Source organism: Cherax quadricarinatus, chromosome 3 (genome assembly GCF_038502225.1).
Source record: "Cherax quadricarinatus isolate ZL_2023a chromosome 3, ASM3850222v1, whole genome shotgun sequence".
NCBI lineage: Eukaryota > Metazoa > Arthropoda > Malacostraca > Decapoda > Parastacidae > Cherax > Cherax quadricarinatus.
This window is the reverse complement of record NC_091294.1, coordinates 38795944-38822517: the sequence shown is the minus strand read 5'-3', so window position 1 is coordinate 38822517 and position 26574 is coordinate 38795944. Positions and strand designations below refer to the sequence as shown.

Below are 26574 nucleotides of genomic sequence, written 5' to 3'. Positions count from 1 at the left end.
CTCACCTGATGCATTCTCTAGGTCCCACTGTGGAGCAGCATGTCATGATTTGCAATCACTCTCAGCTCTCCACAAGGCTTTGTGTCACCCAGGAGTTACACGCCTGTACCATTTTGTCAAATCAAAGAACATGCCCTACTCAGTGGAAGATGTGCGACAAGTGATCAGAGCATGCAGAGTATGTGCAGAGTGCAAGCCAAACTTTCATCAGCCAGAGAAGACTCATCTCATAAAATCCACCCAGCCTTTCGAAAGATTGAATATAGATTTCAAAGGACCTCTACCAAGCACAAATCAGAATAGGTATTTCCTTAACATAGTAGATGAATATTCAAGGTTTCCCTTTGTATTCCCCTGTGCAAATATGGCTGCTTCAACTGTTATTAGTTGTCTTTCACAGTTGTTCTCTATTTTTGGTATGCCAGCTTATATCCATTCAGACAGGGGATCCTCGTTCATGAGTAACGAACTTCAGGAGTTTTTGGCTAGCAAAGGTATTGCCTGCAGCAGAACAACAAGCTACAACCCTCAAGGCAATGGTCAAGTGGAGCGGTTCAATGGTACTATATGGAAGGCAGTTACAATGACATTAAAGTCGCGCAATCTACCTGTTCAACACTGGCAAACTGTCCTACCTGATGCTCTTCACTCTATTAGATCACTGCTGTGCACAGCTACTAATGCAACCCCTCATGAAAGACTCCTCAACTATTCACGTCGTTCCTCTACGGGAGCCTCCGTGCCCACTTGGTTATGTCATCCTGGACCCGTTCTCCTGAAGAGTCACCGTAGGATGAACAAGACGGATCCTTTAGTGGAAGAGGTAGAGCTCCTGCAAGCTAATCCACATTACGCCCACATTCGCTACCAAAATGGTGAAGAGACTACAGTATCTACAAGACATTTAGCCCCAGTTGAAATCCCTATTAGTGTGGAATCTCAAGATACACCAATAGATGTGAAAGATGCTTCGTTTTCTCCTGGAAAGCCCCTTGAGACTACCCCTATGGAAATAGAGGATTCTGCTCCAGCAGTTAATCAAACCCCGCTGGAAAATATCGAACCTGGTGAAGAGGCTCAAGGGCTACGAAGGTCGGGACGTGTACGTCGCCCACCTAACAGTTTGGGAGATTACTGTCTCTGATATTTTAGAAGGGGGAGATTGTAGTGATACTGGTCCTGTGGGGAGCAGCAGCAGGATAATACTGCACCACCTCTAGGGGCCCTTAACAACAACAACAGTTTGGTGTGTGTCATGGGCACCAACACATGGTGTGTGATTCTCTCCTACTTTATCCATTTATCAGCGATGCAGATTACATGGTGAGTTTAAATATGTGGCCTGTAGTTATAACTTTTCTCTTGACATATGCAAGACATCACCATCCCTGTAGAAGCTATTATTAGATGTACTAGTCATTATATTTTGTTGTTGCAGAAGTACTATGAAGATTCTATGTTCAATAAAGCCTAGAGATAAGGCCTGTGTTTCTATCACAACATGCCTCTCACACACGGCCCCTTGGCCGCCTCTCACACACGGCCCCTGGGCCGCCTCTCAAACACGGCCCCTGGGCCGCCTCTCACACACGGCCCCTGGGCCGCCTCTCACACACAGCCCCTGGGCCGCCTCTCACACACGGCCCCTGGGCTGCCTCTCACACACGGCCCCTGGGCTGCCTCTCACACACGGCCCCTGGACCGCCTCTCACACACAGCCCCTGGGCCGCCTCTCACACACGGCCCCTGGGCTGCCTCTCACACACGGCCCCTGGGTCGCCTCTCACACACGGCCCCTGGGCCGCCTCTCACACACGGCCCCTGGCCTCTCACACACCGCCTCTCACACACGGCCCCTGGACCGCCTCTCACACACGGCCCCTGGTCCGCCTCTCACACACGGCCCCTGGGCCGCCTCTCACACATGGCCCCTGGACCGCCTCTCACACACGGCCCACATGGCCCCTGGGCCGCCTCTCACACGGGCCGCCTCTCACACACGGCCCCTTGGCCGCCTCTCACACACGGCCCCTGGGACCGCCTCTCACACACGGACCCCTCTGGGCCGCCTCTCACACACGCCTCTCACACACGGCCCCTGGGCCGCCTCTCACACACGGCCCCTGGGCCGCCTCTCACACACGGCCCCTGGGCCGCCTCTCACACATGGCCCCTGGGCCGCCTCTCACACGGCCCCTGGGCCGCCTCTCACACACGGCCCCTTGGCCGCCTCTCACACACGGCCCCTGGACCGCCTCTCACACACGGCTCCTGGACCGCCTCACACACGGCCCCTGGACCGCCTCTCACACACGGCTCCTGGACCGCCTCTCACACACGGCCCCTGGACCGCCTCTCACACACGGCCCCTGGACCGCCTCTCACACACGGCTCCTGGACCGCCTCTCACACACGGCCCCTGGACCGCCTCTCACACACGGCCCCTGGGCCGCCTCTCACACGGCCCCTGGGCCGCCTCTCACACACGGCCCCTGGACCGCCTCTCACACACGGCCCCTGGACCGCCTCTCACACACGGCCCCTGGACCGTGGTAACCCATCAATACCAACAGTAACAACAATGGCAGCAACACTCAGGGTGCTACAGCCGGGTTTCCTTCACTACCGACAACTATCATGTGTGAGCACTTCTTATTGATGAAAACTTAACTTTAAACTTTCCATACATATATTCCACCGTTTGGGGGGGGGGGGTAGAGCTGTATGACCCTAATGGGTTTAGCGCTTCTTTTTTTTAATTATAAGTGGTGTGGGGGTCGTGAATGTAACGTAAATTCTCACAGTTTGACTAAATATCCCCATGGAAATAAGTCGCTTGGATTTTTTTTTCGGTTGTTATCCTAGGTAATTTCCACTATGTATGATAATTGTAATAATGTGCACCTGTAAATAAACAAACTTACCCTCATGTAAATTTTTTTTTTAAGCTTTTGATTCTTTTTATAATGGTCTTGACATGTTAAGATTTTCTTCGGATTTTTAACCCTAGAGGGGTAGCCACCCAGGATAACCCAAGAAAGGCAGTGTATCATTGAGGGACCGTCTGCCTTTATTCCATTGGGGTCCTCAATCTTTTCACCCAGGATGCAACCCGCACCAGTCAACTAACATCCAGGTACCTACTTCCCTGCTAGGTGAATGGAGACAGTAGCTGTAAGGAAACACACCCTTGCTGGGGATCAAACCACGGACACTCGGTGTGTTAAGCGAGAGCATTGCCTACCAGTCCACGGGTCACCGTGAGCTAATAAAAATACATTATGCATATTTAACCCAGGATAACCCAATAGTCACTTGTTCTTAATATTATTAGATTATTATTATAATCAAAGAGGAACTCAAATCCCATAGGATTATGCAGTACCTGTGGGGGGAATGTGGAAGGTACTGAGGCTTAATTCAAGGAACTGGAGTATAGATTGAATTCCCTAGATCAAGAGCCCCTCACCAATATCAAGGAACCTTCCTTGAGGGGTGTTATTATTATATAAAATATCAGTTACTGTGCAAAGAGTATATGTTCATTATAAACATACAGCTAAGTGATATGTTTTAATGAGTTAATAGAGGATACCCTTATACTGTATATATGATGAGTATATACGTATCTGTATCAGGTTCTCTGTCATCTGTATCATTCAGACATGCATGCAGTCGAGACCACAGATTTGTTGGGGGAATAATCTTAGAAGTCTTGTGACTGGAATATGTTAATAATTCTCATTAACACTGGCATTTATAAACAAGTAAATCCTGTAAGAAAAATCCAGTGATTTAGGTATGGGAAAGTTAGTAAGCATAACCTTAATGAGGTACAGAAGTTAATTTTCCATGTGTGGGTTGCAATCCAAGTCATAAATATAGGCATCATAAATAATTTAATCACTTTTGAGATGGCCTTCAATAAAAATGTAGAGTATAATAAAATCTCATGAATTTTGAAACTTGCAAATTTGGAAATTCTGCTGCATTACATTATTCTTATCTTTACATGGTACATATAAGTACAGTTTCTTTTCTCCTTTCAAACCTGCTGCAAATAATCCTAAATGTACTCTCTCTGTGGGGAAGATTATGGTCTTTGGACCCTACTGGCTGGGGCATCTCATGTCAGCTGAGTACAACCAGGAAGGAGTTTAATGATGACAAACTTCCTTGCAATCAGTTTCCCGAATATCTTGCTGCAAATTTGGTCAAGGTTAGCAACCAAAGCCAGTTTGGTACCAGGGGTAATGAACACCGTTTCGTTGTATTTACATTAGGTGACCAGACCTCACACACCTTATACTTGGCAATAAAAAGCACAAAATGGGTTGCCTGTCAAGGCCAATCTTAGTATGAACTAGTTTAGGAAGAGCTAAAGATTATCTAATGAATGTAACTACAGAAAAGGAGAGAAGTGATTTCTTGTATAGTTAATATACAATACAATACAATTTTATTTCTTTGCAAGTTTACATTGAGATTCTGTAGTTACAATAATGAGTTGCAATGCAAAGAGAGCCACTATCATGCCATGGCATTATGTGCAGACTAAATTAATGGCTTACAGACTACTTAATACTAGAGAAATTGATCATAGTAAGTTAGAGTCAAGTTACAATCAAGTTATAATCTGGGGATATTACATTGGGATAATTTGAAAGTATTTTGTAGGTTGTGTATATCAATAGTAAATATTTAAGTTATAATATTGGAATATAATATTGAGCATTGGTGAAAGTAGTTACAGTATGAGAATGCTACAATATGGTGTACAGCAATATAGTTTTGTGCAGGTATTTATTCTTCAGTGTAGTATTAAGTTATGTATGAACTTTGTTCTTTATGGTGAGTAGTTTTGGACCTTTGAATATTGGTGGAGTATGGTGTCTGGAGTGGGAATTTGTTATCATTCTGACTGCAGCCTTTTGCTGGGTTATTAGTGGTCTTAGGTGATTTAATGTTGTTGATCCCCATGCACAAATTCCATAGGTGAGATGAGGTTATATGAGCGAGTAATACAGTGTAAGGAGAGCTGATTGTGGAACATAGTACTGTATCTATGATAGTATGTCTTAGAGATTTTCTTGGAAATTTGTTGTATATGGGTCTGGAATTTAAGGCTACTGTCAAGGTGGATTCCTAAGAATTTTCCATCTGTGCGTCTTGTGATGGGTGATCTGTTTAGCGCTTTGTTAAGTGGAACATTTGTGGCTCTGTTACCAAACTGAATGAAATAGGTTTTGTCAGTATTGAGTGTAAGCCTGTTAATCATCATCCAGGTAGATATTTTCTGCAATTCAGCATTAACAGTGTTGGTCAGTATGACTGGGTTTGGTTGAGAGAAGACGTATGTTGTGTCATCTGTAAATAATATGGGTTTGAGTAGCTGAGATGCATTTGGTATGTCATTGATGTAAATGAGAAAGAGGAGAGGGCCAAGGACACTTCCTTGTGGGACCCCAGCTGTAATTGGTTGTGTGGAAGAGTTAGCTCCATTTGTGTACACATATTGGCTTCCGTTACAAAGGTATGACTTTAGGTAGTTAAGGGAGTGCCCTCTTATACCATAGTGTGTTAATTTAATGTGCAGCAAATCATGGTCAGCTGTATCAAAGGCTTTATGTAAAACAATAAAGATTCCCAGCGGGACTTCTTTCTTCTTGAGAGCAGTGTATATTAGTTCTAGCATGTGTATAATAGCATCATTTGTGCTTTTATTAGTCCTGAATTCAAACTGAAAGGGGTTGAGTATGTCTTGAGAGATGAGTTAGGAATAGATCTGCCTATGAATTAGTTTTTCAAAAATTTTAGAGAGCAGAGATAAGTTAGATGTTGGTCTAAAGTTATTCAGGTCTGTTTGATCTCCTCTTTTGTGAATCAGGGTGACCCTTGCTATTTTGAGAACTGATGGGAAGGTGGAGGATTCAATAGATTTGTTAAAGAATGTTGCAATTGGTGACAGTACTTGAGAAGCTTTCTTGTACATAAAAGGTGGTAAATTATTTACAGTAGGGCCCCACTTATATGGCAGGTTAGGTTCCAGGCTACTGCCGTAAAGTGGAAATCGCCGTAAAGTGGAACACCCTTTTTTTTTTTCCTTATAAATGCATACAAATACTAGATAACAAGTTTACACTAAAATATATTAAGTTAGCAATAGAACTAGGCATCAATAAACAATAAAAAAGTACAATACACACATACTGCACTCATTACTTACCTTAAAATATTTATAGTCTTAATCTAGGGTGAGACAAGTAGTATTTATTGTAAGAAATCAAGTGCGGTATGTATGGTAGTCAGCTGGGCTACCATACCAGGCCACCCCACCCACACATACTATTCTATGATATTTAAGCATCTCAGAGCGATAAAATGCATATACAGTTCACTCATTACTTACCTTAAAATATTTTTAGTCTTAATGTAGGGTCAGGAGTGAGTAAACGAGATAAAATGAATAATTGAAAGAGAGAGAAAGAGAGAGAGAGAGAGAGAGAGAGAGAGAGAGAGAGAGAGAGAGAGAGAGAGAGAGAGAGAGAGAGAGAGAGAGAGAGAGAGAGAGAGAGAGAGAGAATGAGTACATGAGGGAGGACAGGTGCAGAGTTATGTAAACAAACCAGGTGAACACAAGTTTAGTAAACAAAGTGTACACGTCTGGCTTGTATACAGTTTATATTGTGTACAGGTTGTCTCTACATTGATACGGTAGAATAAATAAAGAAGAACACTCTTATTCTCATCTAACACCATTTTTAGAAGAAATGACGCTCTAAGTGAAGGCAATGGAAATAAGTCACTCTGACTTTTTTTTTGGGTTATCCTAGGTTCTCTACACATATGCTGTTATGTATGATAATCTATGTAACTGTATATGTGTATACCTGAATAAACTTACTTACATACAAAAGGAATAATTTTCTTCAGTTATTATTTTATTTTATTATCACACTGGCCGATTCCCACCAAGGCAGGGTGGCCCGAAAAAGAAAAACTTTCACCATCATTCACTCCATCACTGTCTTGCCAGAAGGGTGCTTTACACTGCAGTTTTTAAACTGCAACATTAACACCCCTCCTTCAGAGTGCAGGCACTGTACTTCCCATCTCCAGGACTCAAGTCCGGCCTGCCAGTTTCCCTGAATCCCTTCATAAATGTTACTTTGCTCACACTCCAACAGCACGTCAAGTATTAAAAACCATTTGTCTCCATTCACTCCTATCAAACACGCTCACGCATGCCTGCTGGAAGTCCAAGCCCCTCGCACACAAAACCTCCTTTACCCCCTCCCTCCAACCCTTCCTAGGCCGACCCCTACCCCGCCTTCCTTCCACTACAGACTGATACACTCTTGAAGTCATTCTGTTTCGCTCCATTCTCTCTACATGTCCGAACCACCTCAACAACCCTTCCTCAGCCCTCTGGACAACAGTTTTGGTAATCCCGCACCTCCTCCTAACTTCCAAACTACGAATTCTCTGCATTATATTCACACCACACATTGCCCTCAGACATGACATCTCCACTGCCTCCAGCCTTCTCCTCGCTGCAACATTCATCACCCACGCTTCACACCCATATAAGAGCGTTGGTAAAACTATACTCTCATACATTCCCCTCTTTGCCTCCAAGGACAAAGTTCTTTGTCTCCACAGACTCCTAAGTGCACCACTCACTCTTTTTCCCTCATCAATTCTATGATTCACCTCATCTTTCATAGACCCATCCGCTGACACGTCCACTCCCAAATATCTGAATACGTTCACCTCCTCCATACTCTCTCCCTCCAATCTGATATTCAATCTTTCATCACCTAATCTTTTTGTTATCCTCATAACCTTACTCTTTCCTGTATTCACCTTTAATTTTCTTCTTTTGCACACCCTACCAAATTCATCCACCAATCTCTGCAGCTTCTCTTCAGAATCTCCCAAGAGCACAGTGTCATCAGCAAAGAGCAGCTGTGACAACTCCCACTTTGTGTGTGATTCTTTATCTTTTAACTCCACGCCTTGCCAAGACCCTCGCATTTACTTCTCTTACAACCCCATCTATAAATATATTAAACAACCACGGTGACATCACACATCCTTGTCTAAGGCCTACTTTTACTGGGAAAAAATTTCCCTCTTTCCTACATACTCTAACTTGAGCCTCACTATCCTCGTAAAAACTCTTCACTGCTTTCAGTAACCTACCTCCTACACCATACACTTGCAACATCTGCCACATTGCCCCCCTATCCACCCTGTCATACGCCTTTTCCAAATCCATAAATGCCACAAAGACCTCTTTAGCCTTATCTAAATACTGTTCACTTATATGTTTCACTGTAAACACCTGGTCCACACACCCCCTACCTTTCCTAAAGCCTCCTTGTTCATCTGCTATCCTATTCTCCGTCTTACTCTTAATTCTTTCAATTATAACTCTACCATACACTTTACCAGGTACACTCAACAGACTTATCCCCCTATAATTTTTGCACTCTCTTTTATCCCCTTTGCCTTTATACAAAGGAACTATGCATGCTCTCTGCCAATCCCTAGGTACCTTACCCTCTTCCATACATTTATTAAATAATTGCACCAACCACTCCAAAACTATATCCCCACCTGCTTTTAACATTTCTATCTTTATCCCATCAATCCCGGCTGCCTTACCCCCTTTCATTTTACCTACTGCCTCACGAACTTCCCCCACACTCACAACTGGCTCTTCCTCACTCCTACAAGATGTTATTCCTCCTTGCCCTATACACGAAATCACAGCTTCCCTATCTTCATCAACATTTAACAATTCCTCAAAATATTCCCTCCATCTTCCCAATACCTCTAACTCTCCATTTAATAACTCTCCTCTCCTATTTTTAACTGACAAATCCATTTGTTCTCTAGGCTTTCTTAACTTGTTACTCTCACTCCAAAACTTTTTCTTATTTTCAACAAAATTTGTTGATAACATCTCACCCACTCTCTCATTTGCTCTCTTTTTACATTGCTTCACCACTCTCTTAACCTCTCTCTTTTTCTCCATATACTCTTCCCTCCTTGCATCACTTCTACTTTGTAAAAACTTCTCATATGCTAACTTTTTCTCCCTTACTACTCTCTTTACATCATCATTCCACCAATCGCTCCTCTTCCCTCCTGCACCCACTTTCCTGTAACCACAAACTTCTGCTGAACACTCTAACACTACATTTTTAAACCTACCCCATACCTCTTCGACCCCATTGCCTATGCTCTCATTAGCCCATCTATCCTCCAATAGCTGTTTATATCTTACCCTAACTGCCTCCTCTTTTAGTTTATAAACCTTCACCTCTCTCTTCCCTGATGCTTCTATTCTCCTTGTATCCCATCTACCTTTTACTCTCAGTGTAGCTACAACTAGAAAGTGATCTGATATATCTGTGGCCCCTCTATAAACATGTACATCCTGAAGTCTACTCAACAGTCTTTTATCTACCAATACATAATCCAACAAACTACTGTCATTTCGCCCTACATCATATCGTGTATACTTATTTATCCTCTTTTTCTTAAAATATGTATTACCTATAACTAAACCCCTTTCTATACAAAGTTCAATCAAAGGGCTCCCATTATCATTTACACCTGACACCCCAAACTTACCTACCACACCCTCTCTAAAAGTTTCTCCTACTTTAGCATTCAGGTCCCCTACCACAATTACTCTCTCACTTGGTTCAAGGGCTCCTATACATTCACTTAACATCTCCCAAAATCTCTCTCTCTCCTCTGCATTCCTCTCTTCTCCAGGTGCATACACGCTTATTATGACCCACTTCTCGCATCCAACCTTTACTTTAATCCACATAATTCTTGAATTTACACATTCATATTCTCTTTTCTCCTTCCATAACTGATCATTTAACATTACTGCTACCCCTTCCTTTGCTCTAACTCTCTCAGATACTCCAGATTTAATCCCATTTATTTCCCCCCACTGAAACTCTCCTACCCCCTTCAGCTTTGTTTCGCTTAGAGCCAGGACATCCAACTTCTTTTCATTCATAACATCAGCAATCATCTGTTTCTTGTCATCCGCACTACATCCACGCACATTTAAGCATCCCAGTTTTATAAAGTTTTTCTTCTTCTCTTTTTTAGTAAATGTATACAGGAGAAGGGGTTACTAGCCCATTGCTCCCGGCATTTTAGTCGCCTCATACGACACGCATGGCTTACGGAGGAAAGATTCTTTTCCACTTCCCCATGGACAATAGAAGAAATAAAAAAGAACAAGAGCTATTTAGAAAAAGGAGAAAAACCTAGATGTATGTATATATATATATGCATGTGCGTGTCTGTGAAGTGTGACCAAAGTGTAAGTAGGAGAAGCAAGATATCCCTGTTATCTAGCATGTTTATGAGACAGAAAAAGAAACCAGCAATCCTACCATCATGCAAAACAGTTACAGGTTTTTGTTTCACAGTCATTTGGCAGGACGGTAGTACTTCCCTGGGTGGTTGCTGTCTACCAACCTACTACCTACAGTTACCTCCAGTAAAACATTTTCTCTTATGTTAGACTAGAGAAAGTGTTATTCTTGCCGTCACTTGTACAAGTTATCTGGCTACCACTTCTCATATTTATGTTTATTTATTCTATTGTGGGGTGTATTTATCATCTTTATATGTTATGTATTGTGTTTATTATATAATTTTGAAAAAAATATCATGGATGGATTAATGAAAATGTGTATATTAACGTAATATACGACATTTAATGAGACTCGGTGATTATTATTATTATTATTATATTATTATTATTATTATTATTCTTCTTTCAACGTACCAGCCGTATCCCACTGAGGTGGGGTGGCCCAAAAGAAAAAACTGAAGTTTCTCCTTTTAAATTTAGTAATATATACAGGAGAAGGGGTTACTAGCCCCTTGCTCCCGGCATTTTAGTCGCCTCTTACAACACGCATGGCTTACAGAGGAAGAATTCTGTTCCACTTCCCCATGGAGATAAGAGGAAATAAACAAGAACAAGAATTAGAAAGAAAATAGAAGAAAACCCAGAGGGGTGTGTATATATATGCTTGTACATGTATGTTTAGTGTGACCTAAGTGTAAGTAGAAGTAGCAAGACTTACCTGTAATCTTGCATATTTATGAGACAGACAAAAGACACCAGCAATCCTACCATCATGTAAAACAATTACAGGCTTTCGTTTTACACTCACTTGGCAGGACGGTAGTACCTCCCTGGGCGGTTGCTGTCTACCAACCTACTACCTAGGATTATTATTATTATTATTATTATTATTATTATTATCATCATCATCATCATCATCATTATTTCTAATATGGCGTCACTTGTACAAGTTGTCTGGCTACCACATCTTATATTTATGTTTATTTATTCTACTGTGGGATGTATTTATCATATTTATTTGTTATGCATAGTATTTATTATGTAATTTTGAAAAAAATATCATCGATGGATTAATGAAAATGTGTATATTAACGTAATATACGACATTTAAATGAGACTCGGTGATTATTATTATCATTACTAATATGACATCTCGAGACATAAGACACTGATTTTAATATGTACCTGCATGCCAGCACAGTATGTAAGTTTATTTAGGTACAGGTATACATAAGTATAATTATAGAGTATGTACATATAAAATATGAAATAACTTTTAAAAACACTTGAAATTTTGGAGTTTCCAGACACAATGGAGAGACTTAGTGCTTACGGATCTCACGGAGAATGCAAACAAGCCGGGTAGGGCGCGGTGACCGTATTAGAAAGTCAGGTGGGGGGAGCCGTATAGCGAGTTTTGGTCATAATTTGAAATAACCGTATTAGCAGAATGCCGTAAAGCGAAACACCGTAAATCTGCTTCCATGTTTTTGAGGGTACTGATGATTAACAAGACTTCTGTTGGGGTGGTTAGAGCTAGGAATAATGTATTTGGGTAGGTACCCGTGAGGTAGTCTGATGGACAGGTGTTTGAGCTTGCTGTTTCAGTTGGTGGGAGTAGGGGTTCATCTGATTTTGTTAATTTGAGTGTTTTGTTTTTGGATATCTTTTTAGTTCCTAGAATTTCAGATAGGGTTTTCCAGGTCTTTTTCATATCACCTTTTATGTAATGTAATCTGTTCTCATAATACAATTTTTTTGACCTTCTTATCAGGCTGGTAAGGACTGACGAGTAACGTTTAGAATAGTCTCTGGTTATTTGGCCCATTCTATACTGTTTTTCGTATAGGTACTGTGTGTTTATGGATTTAAGGATGCTGGATGTAACTGTTTTATTCAACTTTTTTTTTATGCTCATGTAATTCATTTTCATATATTTAATTTACTCAGTTTATTTTGGTTTCATTGTTAATAATTTTTACTAATTTGCACTGTATCTAATAGTTAGGCTAATAGTAAGGTATTACAATGATCCCAGTAGAAATGTCACTTCGATTTTTTGGAGTTTTCCTAGATAATTGACATTAATGTTACCATGTAAGACAATTGTAATTCATCCAAAAATTGAGAAATTGTTCCAAAATGAACTTACTTAATTGTGCACATATCATCAGCTAGCCAAAAGATCACTTTTCACAAATTTTGTGACCAAGTTTGTATTGTGCATATACACACTGCCTCCTTCCCAAATTACAGGTAGGGGCCGACACTCTCATCACTTTCAGTTGCCATGTCTAACTGAATCTGTCTTTGCACACAGGTGGTACAATTAATCAAATCTCATATATTACTGCTGACAGCATCTCCACCTAGGTTATTTACTTTATGTAGTATGATAATTGTACTTATGTGTACATGTGCCTAAATAAACATATTTACCACATGCTGCTTCACCAACTATATTTTTTCCTGTTGTTAAGAGACTTATTACGTATATTAAAGGATTAGGTGTTAGTTAAAACTAAAAGAAAATTCTTCTCTCCAGATATAAAAAAATGTATAAATTATACAAATGCACTACCAGTCAGTCACTGCATACTTGATTTTAACATTGGGAATTATGTACAGGTTGGCCATCACTAATCCGGCAACCAGTAATCCATTTCCATCAATAATCCAGCACTAATTTCAGCTAGCATAATTTCAAATTTCTGGGGTTGCCACACCAACCTGCTGCTACTTGCTGCATAAGTTATTCCAATTTCTTCTTCTCCATTTATTGTTATAATCTGCTCACTTTTAGCCCTAGCCATGGTGCCAACAAATAAAAGAAATGCTTCTCGTTGTGTAAAGCACATACGCCGTACATGGTCCATAAAAGATAAATTGGCTTTTAAGCCACTGTCAGTCGCCATGAGCTCAGCTCACTCAGATAAGCTATGACCAGTAAATTTGAGCCTAAATATGAGAAAATAAGTCTGTGTGGTAAGTGTGCACTATATATATAAAAAAATCCTGCAACATGCAGTGCATAGTGAGAGAAAAACTGTGACTATGTTTTTGGTGTAAAACAGCGAATTTGCTGTGTATTTTCGTATGGCTTTTATGGTTGTATTCCCATTTTTGTAGTCTCATTTGATAAAATGGAAGATATATTACAGAAATTTATATGATTTCATGACGGAAAGCACCTTGAAATTGAGCTCAAAGTAGTGCAGTCATGAATGGGTTGACATTAATTATACAATTACAGCTCTTCATTTAACGACGGAGTTCTGTTCCTAATACTGCATCGGTAAATGAATTCGTTGCTAAACAAGGACCCCATTATAATGGTAGTGGGTTTGTGTCAACCATCTTTGATATTGCTTTAATGTCACCCTTGCACCATTATAACATTTTTAATACATTTTTAACCCTTTGACTGTCGCGGCCGTATATATACGTCTTATGAGGTACCGTGTTTGACGTATATATACTCATAAATTGTAGCGGCTTCAAATCAAGCAGGAGAAAGCTGGTAGGCCTACATGTGAGAGAATGGGTCTGTGTGGTCAGTGTGCACCATATAAAAAAAATCCTGGAGCACGCAGTGCATAATGAGAAAAAAAAAACTCCGACCGTTTTTTTTAATTAAAATGCCGACTTTGTGGTCTATTTTCGTATAGTATTTATGGTTGTATTCTCGTTTTCTTGGTCTCATTTGATAGAATGGAAAACATATTATAGAAATAGAGGTGATTTTGATTGATTTTACTATAAAAAGAACCTAGAAATGGAGCTCAAAGTAGGGGAAATGTTTGATTTTTGCCAATGTTCAAAAGTAAGCAAATGATGCCATTTTCCAGTAAATGTCCAATTAGCCATTCTAATATGCAGTCATGAATGGGTTGATGTTATTTATACAATTATTACAGTATTGCAGTAGTCTGCATAATAGTAAGTCTTCAATTTTTTGTTTGAATAAAAATTCAAAATAGAAAGCAAGAGTAATATCAGAGGGGCCTGGAAACACGACTGATGAGCAAAGAAAATGTTATTTTAGAACCAGGAATGTCTGCATTGTTCATTCTGGACCTTATTTTGAAATTGTCATATTTTTTAGTTTTCGTGAAATTGGCCAAATTGCAAATTTCTGACCACATTATTAGGTAGTTGAAATCGGTAAATGGGCAGTTTCTTGTACTCAATCGATAGAAAAAATGGAGTTCTAAAGAAATAGCTATGAGTTTGGGCGACTGGAACAATGGAATTAGCCAAAAATAGGGCTCAAAGTGGGCGAAATTGCCGATTTGTAAACAGTGCCGAGGTCGCTAAATTCGCGAGAGCATAATTCCGTCAGTTTTCCATCAAATTTCGTTTTTTTGGTGTCATTACAATCGGGAAAAGATTCTCTATCATTTCATAAGAAAAAATAATTTTTTTTTTTTGAAATTTTGCGACACCAGGAGACACCTCAGGATTGGGGGTTGCGACAGTCAAAGGGTTAAATGTTTATACAGTAGTGTACTGTATATTGTAATAAACAGAATAGAGGAAATCAGCTCTAATATACATTATTTAACCCTTTCAGGGTCAGCAGGCCCCCCCTAAAACTTGTTCGCAGGGTCGGAAATTTTTCGGAAAATAAAAAAATAAGTTTTTCTTATGAAATGATAGAGAATCTTTTCCTGATCATAATGACACCAAAAGTGTGAAATCTGATGGAAAACTTACAGAATTATGCTCTCGTGAAGCTAGCAGTCTCGATGTTTACGCATCAGCGATTTCACCCACTTTGAGCCCTATTTTCGGCCAATTCCAATGTACCAGTCAACAAAAATCATACCTATTTCGCTAGAACTCCATTTTTTCTATCGAATGAGTACAAGAAACAATCCATTTACCGATTTCAACTATTGGCAATTTTTCCAATTTCACACAAATTTCAAAAGATGCCAATTTCCAAATAGGGTCCAGAATAAACAAGACAGACATTCCTGGCACTAAAATAACATTTCCTCTGTTCATTACTCACGTCCCCAGGCCTCTGTTACATTTCTTTTGCTTTCCACTTTGAATTTTTATTCTCACAAAAAATAGAAGATTTATGTTATGCAGACTATTGCATTAGTGTAGGAATGGTACAAATAATATCAGCACACTTGTGTAAGAATATTAGACTCACCAGTTGGCGTGTATTGGATGCATGGCATGATTTGTTTACCTTTGAATTTTGGCAAAAATCGAACATTTCTGCTACTTTGAGCTCAATTTCAAGGTACTTTTCATTGTGAAACCAATCAAAATCATCTCAATTTCTGTAATATGTCTTCCATTCTATAAAATGAGACCAGGAAAACTAGAATACAACCATAAATAGCATATGAAAATACACTGCAAAGTCGCTGTTTTAAACCAAAAACACGGTCGGAATTTTTTTTTTTCTCATTATGCACTTTGTGCTGCAGGATTTTTTTTTGATACTGTGCACACTGACCACATAGACCCATTCTTTCATATGTAGGCCTACCAGCTTTCTCTCGCTAGATTTGAAAATGCTAGAAGTTATGCGTACTAATACGGCACCAACCCTGGCGTGCAAGCCGTACTAGTACGGCACCAACCCTGAAAGGGTTAAGTATGCATACTGGTCAGAGAGCCTGTCGTAAGCTGGAGTCATCCGTAAATGAGTACGTCGCTTAGTGAGGAGAGGCTGCATTACAATAATGCAGTAGTTTCCATAACAGTAATTCTATGTTGTGTGAATAAATATTCAAAATGGAAAGTAAGCATAATATAAGAATGGCCTGGAGATGTGACTAATGAACAGAGAAAATGTTATTTTAGTGCCAGGAATGTCTGCACTATTTATTCTGGACCCTTTCTTGAAATTTGTGTGAAATTGGCCAAATTACTGATTTCAGACCACTTTATTAGGTAGTTGAAATAGATAAATGGGAAGTTTCTTGTACTCAATTGACAGAATAGAAGGAACACTAGTGAAATAGCTATGAATTTGGTAGACTGGAACAATGGAGTGGGCCAAAGATAGGGCATAAAGTTGGTGAAATCACCGAGGCATAAATACCACTGTTGGGTTAAGTGTATTCTAACTTCACTACTCTGTATTCTGGCAAAATCACTAATCTGGCACCCTACAGGTCCCGATGAAGCTGAATTGGTGATGGTCATCCTGTACTAACTCTTTAAGATAAAAATCTCATTGGGTATACAGTAGAGCCCCACTTTACAGCATTTTGCTTTGTGGTGTTCTGCTAATACAGACATTTCAAATTATGACCAAAACTCACAATACAGCTACCCCCACCTGACTTTCTAATACAGTACACAATCACGAACGAGAATGATCTATCACGATTTCTCAGGGATACTAATCTTACAGAGAATAACTAAACAATGTCCAACTTAAAAGTCTACGTAGTGTAGTGTATGTTTTGCTCCATTATTGTTCAAATTTCATTGTACAATCTCTTAGTATTTAAATAATCAACTACCTCATTTTGTGATTTTACTAGTAAGCATAAATCACCTTATGTGATTTTCTTATTTACTATTGTTCGCTTGAACATTAGCTGAATTGATACTTTCTCTGTCCATATTACTACCTCATATTTTTTTTAAATACTACAATTGATATTACTTACTAAAATTAATAAATATCATTTTTACTAAAATTTCAATTTACTCTTAACATTTTTGACATTTAATAACCATTACTTGACTAATTACCTTTACCTGTTTTAATACCACATTTACTATCCTAGATTACTCTTAATTACCTTGTACTGCCATATAACCTCAAGTATAACTACCAGTGCAATATTGAATGAAATAAACATTACTATTTCACTTTTTTGTAATCATTATTACTTACTAAAATTTTATTAAACACCATATTTACTACCAGTCAATTTTACTTTTGTACATTAAACATTATTTTATACTTCCCATAACATTTTGTTGCCAAATTTTCAAGTTTTTATATTCAACCCCAACCTTGTATTATCCTTTGTACCTGTGTACCTGGGTACCTGTCTACCATCTTACTATCATATTATAACCAAGACATTACCATTGTGATTTTTTACTATTATTCTTTTGTACTTTAATTGTGAATTTTATTTTGTCAATTTAAATCTATAGTTATAACCTTGATCTTGTCAACAACCCATACCAGACTCTAGTGCAATTGCAAGTACCATTTCAAATTGTATTTTTATATTATAAGTTTATATTATAATTCCTACCATCTGTCCATTTAACTTTGCTTACCATTACTTAATTTTAGTCCCTTTTATATTTTCTCCTTTATTTTAGCTTTATATAACTATCCTAGTTTATATATCCACAACTGTTAAAATAATCAAGGTGCTATTCTCAGGTGCTAAAGTAGAATAAGCTCACAATCTTGCCATTATATTCCAAAGCTCTTTTATTCACAACCTATATTAGTCCCTTTTTATTATAATTTTAAACTATAATTATAACTTTAAAAAATTACCTTTATAGTACTACCTACTATCATATTCCCAAGCACTATTATATGATCATCACTTTATTTGTATTAGTCCCTTAGCTCATTATTTTACATTTGTTAAATAATTCAGGTGCTATTTTTTAGCTTAAGACTATTTACTTTGTTTTATACTTAATTCTAACTATAGATTCACTACAAATCTTATGATTACAAGCATTGATCCTGATACCAACCTCTTATTTAATGACTTAAATGAATCAAACAGTTACTGTAATTACTACACTGCAGAACAATCAAAGGCACTTCTCAGTGCCAACAACAACATAACTATCTTTAACTACAATATCAGATCATTAAGCAAGCATTACGATGACCTCATAGCATTACTAAATTCCTTACATGCCAATATGTCCATCATTACACTAACTGAAACCTGGCTAAAGCCTGATAGTACAGATGTCTATGCCATTCCTGGTTACGCAGCCATACACAACTGTAGGCCAGACCAACAAGGGGGTGGCACAGCCATATACTACTCAGACCAACTAGAATGTATCACTAATACTTGCACAAGGGATGAACATGGGGAATATATAATAGCTAAATTCAAATCCAAATACCTACAAAAACCTCTCACATTGATAAACATCTACAGAGTTCCACAGTCAAACATTAGCCAATTTAGTCAAAATCTAGGAAGTATGATAACTGATGCACGCATGAACAAAGATCACTTACTACTCTCAGGTGACTTCAATATAAATCTCCTGCAAGACCAGGACCCACACGTTACTGAATTCACAAACACAATGAGTAACTGTATGTTACTACCAACAGTAACAAAACCTACAAGAGTTACAGAGACTAGTGTTTCCCTACTTGACCACATCTGGACCAACACCATATCCCCTTTAAAATCAGGCATAATTACAGATAATACCACAGACCACTACCCTACTTTCCTCATAACAACTCTTGGTAAACTACCCCAAGACACTACTAAAGTCACCTTCAGACTTCACAATGAGGCAGCCATTAATAACTTCGCAACAGCATTAGCAAACATTGATTGGCACACTGAGCTAGAAATCTATACAGATATTGACGAATGTATTAATAATTTTCTAAAAAAGACCCAATACCTCTATAACAAGCACTGCCCTAAAAAAACTAAACAGATGACAGCAAAGAGACTGAACAGTCCCTGGCTAACACCCAGCATTCTCAAATCCATAAATACAAAACACCAATATGAAAAACAGTACAGAATGGGTCACATAACCAGAGACCAAACAAAACGTTACTCGTCAATCCTAACCAGCCTGATAAGAAGGGCAAAAAAATTGTATTATGAGAACAGATTATCCAACTTACGAGGTGATATAAAAAAGACCTGGAAAACACTATCTGAAATTCTGGGAACAAAAAAGATATCACGAAATAGCGAAATAAAATTAGCAAAATCAGATGAACCCCAACTCCCAGAAACAGAAACAGCAAACAGACTCAATGATTTCTTCTCCACTATAGGACAAAACCTTGCCCATAAAATCCCAAGCTCAGATACCCCACCAAATAACTACCTCACCGGCAACTACCCGAACACACTGTTCCTAGCTCCGACTAACCCATACGAAGTCTCCCTTATTATCAATGCACTAAAAAACAAGGCAGGAGATTTAAGTACCTTACCACCCTTTATATATAAAAAAGTGTCACAAGTGCTATCTCCAATCATTGCAACACTCTTTAACAAATCCATTGAATCCTCCACCTTCCCTACAGTACTCAAAATAGCAAGGGTCACCCCGATCCACAAAGGAGGAGACCAAACAGAGTTGAATAATTATAGGCCAATATCCAACTTACACCCTCTCTCAAAAATCTTTGAAAAACTAATTCATAAATGAATCTACTCCTACCTTATCTCCCAGAACATACTCAACCCCTGCCAATTTGGATTCAGGCCTAATAAAAATACTAATGATGCTATTATACACATGCTAGAACATATATACACTGCAATAGAGAAAAAAGAAGTCCCACTGGGGATCTTCATTGACTTACGTAAAGCTTTTGATACAGTTGACCATGACTTGCTCCACGTAAAATTGTCACACTATGGTATAAGAGGGCACTCCCTCAATTACCTCAAGTCATACCTCAGCAACAGAAGCCAATATGTGTACGCAAATGGGGCAAACTCTTCTGCGCAACCAATTACAGTTGGTGTCCCACAGGGAAGTGTCCTTGGCCCTCTTCTCTTTCTCCTATACATAAATGACCTTCCAAATGCTTCGCAATTACTCAAACCCACACTATTTGCAGATGACACTACATACGTCTTCTCTCACCCGAGCCCAGTCACACTAGCCAATACTGTAAATACCGAATTACAGAAAATATCTACCTGGATGAGGACTAACAAACTTACACTAAACATTGACAAAACCTACTTCATTCAGTTTGGTAACAGAGCTACAGATGTCCCTCTTAACATAATGATAAACGGATCACCTATCACAAAGCTAACAGAGGGAAAATTCTTAGGAATCCACCTTGATAATAGACTCAAATTTCATACACATATACAACAAATTTCTAAGAAAATTTCCAAGACTGTAGGCATACTATCGAAGATACGGTACTATGTTCCACAGTCAGCCCTCCTGGCCCTATATCACTCTCTTATTTACCCCTATCTCACCTATGGAATTTGTGCATGGGGCTCAACAACAGTTAACCATCTCAGACCACTAATTACCCAACAAAAGGCTGCAGTTAGAATAATAACAAATTCTCACTACAGGCAGCACACTCCACCAATATTCAATACACTAAACCTACTCACCATACAAAACATCCATACTTATTACTGCACCTATTACATACATAGAACACTTAACTCTGATATTAACCCTCCCCTCAAACATCTCCTTGCCAACCTCAACAGAACACATGACCATAACACAAGGCACAGATCACTCTTTGATGTTCCTCGTGTTCATCTCACACTATGCAAAAACTCAATGCACATAAAAGGCCCTAAAATCTGGAATTCATTACCTGTAAATATAAAAGAAACACTACCTGTTTATAAATTCAAGTCTCTACTCAAAGATCACTTACTCACCCAAAACCAAATAAATACTGAATAACTGAACCTTATAAATTGTATATCTTAAATGTTTCTCACAATTATATCACATAAATGTTAAACCTAAAACCCAATCTAACTTTATTATTTTTTAAATACACTACCTAACAGAATCCTTCATATGACCTGTCTTTGTAATACTCACTTGTGCTTTATAGTAATCTGTTTACATTAATGTTTTATCACTGACTTCATCATTGCTTAATTAATCTTAAGTTAATTTTAAGCCAGCCCGTAATGCTATGCATAGTATAAGTGGCTTTGGCATACTGCTCTTATCTGTATTTTTTTGTACCTCTGTATGTGTGCACAAATTTATAATAAATAAATAAATAAATAAATAACAGTCACCGCGCCCCCAACCAGTTTGTTTACATTCTCTGTGAGCTCTGTGAGTACCGCTTCTCTTCATTATGTCTGGAAACTTTCCAAAATTTCAAGTGTTTTTAAAAGTTATTTCATATTTTATACATAATTATACTTATGTATACCTGTATCTAAATATACAGTGGACCCCCGCATAACGATTACCTCCGAATGTGACCAATTATGTAAGTGTATTTATGTAAGTGCGTTTGTACGTGTATGTTTGGGGGTCTGAAATGGACTAATCTACTTCACAATATTTCTTATGGGAACAAATTCAGTCAGTACTGGCACCTGAACATACTTCTGGAGTGAAAAAATATCGTTAACCGGGGGTCCACTGTACTTACACACTGTGGTGGCATGCAGGTACACATTAAAATCAGTAAGAGTGTCTTATGTCTCGAGACGCTATATTAGTAATGATGATGATACTCAATATTAATCACCGAGTCTCATTGAATGTCATATATTACGTTAATGTACACATTTTCATTAATCCATCTATGGTAGCCTGGATGGCTACCATACATACTGCACTTGATTTCTTACAAGAAATACTACTCATCTCACCCTACATTAAGACTACAAATATTTTAAGGTAAGTAATGAGCGTACTATATGTGTATTTTACTTTTTTATTGTTTTTAATGCCTAGTTCTATTGCTAACTCAATATATGTTAGTGTAAACTTGTTAGCTAGCATTTATATGAATTTATAAGTGGAAAAAAGGGCGTTCCACTTTACGGCGGTTTCCTCTTTACGGCAGTAGCCTGGAACCTAATCTGCCATATAAGTGGGGCCCTACTGTATGTATCTTTTTAAATTTTACTAGTTTTTTTTTTTTTTTGCCTTTTTTTCAGAGTGCTGTTGCATATAGAAAAATCATTAAAGGCCCTGACATAGAATTGAAAGAAAGACTGTGGCAGCTGGAGTTTCATCAAAAGGAAAAGGGAATTGTTTATGACAAAAAACCCTTTAGAATTACAATAAAAGCAGGCAAAAAGTACTTGTGGTGTGCTTGTGGACAAAGCAAATCACAGGTTAGTAAAATTAACAAAATTTCAACAAGTGAATAGCATAATTATTCTTTTTATGAGGTTCTTGAAATTCCAGGGTAATTTGGAGCAACAGTAGAGCCTGTCGCACCCCAAAGACTAAAGTTAGGGATCTGGTAATGATTATTTAAATGCTTAACCCTTTCAGGGTCCAGAGGCCAAATTTCAAAGGGTGCACCAGTGCCCAAGAATTTTCAAAAACAAAATTTTGTTATTTTTTCTTTTGAAATGGTAGAGAATCTTTTTCTGAAGGTAATAAAACAAAAAGTACAAAATTTGATGGAAAATTGACGAAATTATGCTCTCACGAATTTTGATGTGTCAGTGATATTTACGAATCGGCGATTTTGCTGCCTTTGATTCCAATTTTAGGCCAATTACATTATTCCAGTCAACCAAATTCTTAGCTATTTCACTAGTATTACTTTTATTTTATCGATTGAGCACAAGAAATCGCCCAGTCAACTGTTTCAACTACAAAATAAAGTGATCGGAAATTGGTAATTTGGCCAATTTAACACAAAGTTCAAAATATTCCAATTTCAAAATAGGGTCCAGAATAAACAATGCAGGCATTCCTGGCACTAAACTAACATTTCCTCTGCTCATTAGTTATGTTTTCAGGCTTTACAAATGAATTCCATTTTGATTTTTTATTCACATAATGAATTTTTATTCAAACCAATTGTAATAATTGTATAAATATCATCATCACATTTGTGAATGTATATTAGACCCACCAGCTGGCGTGTATTAGACGTGTGAGGTCGTTTGTTTACTCTTGAACATCGACAAAAAATTAACATTTCCGCTACTTTGAGCTCAATTTCAAGCCATTTCCAGTACTAAAACCAATAAAAATCATCTCTACTTCTGTAATATATCTTCCATTCTATCAAGCGAGACCAAGAAATCTCAAATACAACTATAAAAAACATACGAAAAAACACTGCAAGGTCGCTGTTTTAATTGAAAATCACGGTCTCAGTTTTTTTCTCTCATTATACACTGTGTGCTGCAGGATTTGTTTTATGTGGTGCACACATACCACATAGATGTATTCTCTCATATCTAGGCCCAAATTTACCACTCACAGCTTATCAGAGTGAGTTGAGCTCATGGCGTAGATCTACAGTTTGGACCCTGAACATAAAGCCATAGATCTACGGGACGGACCCTGAAAGGGTTTGTAGTTCAATGGAAAAGTGACTGCCTCACACCTGTGAGGGATATAGTTGTCTTTCTCAGTTCCCTCAAGAATTATTATATTCTGAAAGTGTAAAATTTGTGTTTGCATTAATGAAATGTATACTCTTGAGTATACATAATTCCTTGTACCTGAGTTAGCATTGGCATTACTGTACTGTAAAACAAAGTTTTGCATCAACAGTTGGGCCAGTTCACAGTCTTATTAAAAAAGGTTTTTGTAATGTAAATACAATGGATCATCAAAGATTTTTAAACAGGACTAGGTTATATAATGTTAGAAGCACCCTTTTATCAGTGTATACTCGAAAATAGTCTCTGTACCTTGTGACTGAGCATACTACTCAATCCTCAAACTTATACAACACTTGAATTTCCATTAGTTTGTAGAACACTGAACCTGTTTTGGTGTTGTTTCTCCAATGCCTCAACATGTTTACTTTGTATCCTCCTTCCTCTTTTTTCTCTGATGGTCCAACATTTGCATGCATGCATGCATGCAGACAGACAGACAGACAGACAGACAGACAGACAGACACACACACACACACACACACACACACACACACACAGACACACAGACACACAGACACACAGACACACAGACACACAGACACACAGACACACAGACACACACACACACACACACACACACACACACACACACACACACACACACACACACACACACACACACACACACACACACACACACACAGACACACACACGACATGACGGAAGGGTTAGACTCAGAAGTGTCCCTGTTTGCAGATGATGTGAAGTTAATGAGGAGAATTAAATCTGATGAGGACCAGGCAGGACTTCAAAGAGACCTGGACAGACTGGACACCTGGTCCAGCAAATGGCTTCTCGAATTTAATCCTGCCAAATGCAAAGTCATGAAGATAGGGGAAGGGCACAGAAGACCACAGACAGAGTATAGGCTAGGTGGCCAAAGACTGCAAACCTCACTCAAGGAGAAAGATCTTGGGGTGAGTATAACACCGAGCATGTCTCCGGAAGCACACATCAATCAGATAACTGATGCAGCATATGGGCGCCTGGCAAACCTGAGAACAGCATTCCGATACCTTAGTAAGGAATCATTCAAGACACTGTACACCGTGTATGTCAGGCCCATACTGGAGTATGCAGCACCTGTTTGGAACCCGCACTTGATAAAGCACGTCAAGAAACTAGAGAAAGTACAAAGGTTTGCGACAAGGTTAGTTCCAGAGCTAAGGGGAATGTCCTATGAAGAAAGATTAAGGGAAATCGGCCTGACCACACTGGAGGACAGGAGGGTCAGGGGAGACATGATAACGACATATAAAATACTGTGTGGAATAGACAAGGTGGACAAAGACAGGATGTTCCAGGGAGGGGACACAGAAACAAGAGGCCACAATTGGAAGTTGAAGACACAAATGAGTCAGAGAGATAGTAGGAAGTATTTCTTCAGTCATAGAGTTGTAAGGCAGTGGAATAGCCTAGAAAATGACGTAGTGGAGGCAGGAACCATACACAGTTTTAAGACGAGGTTTGATAAAGCTCATGGAGCGGGGAGAGAGAGGGCCTAGTAGCAACCGGTGAAGAGGCGGGGCCAGGAGCTAGGACTCGACCCCTGCAACCACATATAGGTGAGTACAAATAGGTGAGTACACACACACACACACACACACACACACACACACACACACACACACACACACACACACACACACACACACACACACATATACATACATACATACATACATACATATATATATATATTTCCAAACTGTCAGTGGACTGCCTTCTTTCAGTTAATGCTCTTCCCTCAAAACCACCTCCATCATTTACTGCTTTCCCTGCATCTCTTCTTTTTCTGCTGTGCAGAGCTGTATGGCCCTTGCAGGTTTTACTCTTTCCATGAATACAATAACAATAATCCTAATGTTTATTTTTTACACTTGCAGCCCATGTGTGATGGTACACACTTGAATACACAACTGAAAATCAAACTTAAGTGTCTGGTGTTTAAAGCCCCAGAAACTAAAGAGGTGTGGCTCTGCAACTGTAAGCAGTCCAGAAATCCTCCATTTTGTGATGGCACACACCGTAGTGAAGAAGTTCAACAAGCCATCAAGGATTAATAGTGTGATGAGAGTGGAAAATCTCGAATCATTCCAGTCTCATGTATTCAGAACATTGAATCAACCATACGGGGTTAGCAATTATTTGTGTCTGTAATAATAATAACCCAGAAAACCAGAGGTGGGAAATGCAGTGCATGCAAACTGAAGAAGGAATGGGATGTTGCAGTTCAGAAGGTCATTTGAAATGTGATGTCAATATGTTTCTGGTAAGACAGTGACTGAATAAATGAGGGTGAAAGAGTTTCCTGCTTTTCGGGTCTCCCTACCTTGGTGGGAGACTGCCAGTGTGTTAAAATAATAAATGCAGAGTTATTCTAATTTACAACTATATAAAAAAATATCTGCATACTGTACTCCTTTAATGTCATAAGCAGTGGTTCAAAATTTAGGAATAGTTTGTTGATATTTAAAGTTCTGACACTCATACTTCTAACAGAAACAGACATAAGTTCCTCTGCAATTTGGTGGATTTGTTCTACCTTGCCTAAGAACGGTTAGCTAACTTCCCTTTAGGTTGCAGTTCATGTGCTTTTAACAGATGCATATGGTAAATATTTCATTTGGATCTTGATTCTCCTTTTATAGTCAAGAAATAGTCTGAATGAATGTGAAATCTCTCCTTTAATGCAATATTGATATGAGTAATAATTCACATATTTTGAATTCTGTTTTGATGGATTTATATAGTTGTAAATATTAAACTTTATGCAGTATTTTTGTTTATGTAAATAAAGCTTTGTAACTAAA

At 38.7% G+C, this 26574-nt stretch overlaps 1 protein-coding gene across 1 annotated transcript; it reads left to right on the top strand.

Annotated features, from left to right (window-relative positions):
- Positions 1–2482: 2482 nt before the first annotated feature.
- Positions 2483–26574, top strand: LOC128706507 (CDGSH iron-sulfur domain-containing protein 3, mitochondrial). Its single transcript, XM_053801397.2, has 3 exons — positions 2483–2641; positions 22285–22464; positions 25648–26574. Exons 1-3 carry the CDS (start codon positions 2582–2584, stop codon positions 25822–25824), a joined length of 417 nt encoding a protein of 138 aa, XP_053657372.1. The 5' UTR covers positions 2483–2581; the 3' UTR covers positions 25825–26574.

What these genes read in the sequence shown, in the direction of transcription:
- LOC128706507 (XM_053801397.2), top strand. Translation starts at nt 2,582, where the DNA reads ATGGCAGCAACACTCAGGGTGCTACAGCCGGGTTTCCTTCACTACCGA. An exon ending in ACTACCGACAACTATCATGT is followed by an intron (nt 2,642 to 22,284) that starts GTGAGCACTTCT and finishes CCTTTTTTTCAG; the next exon opens with AGTGCTGTTGCATATAGAAA. An exon ending in GTGGACAAAGCAAATCACAG is followed by an intron (nt 22,465 to 25,647) that starts GTTAGTAAAATT and finishes TTACACTTGCAG; the next exon opens with CCCATGTGTGATGGTACACA.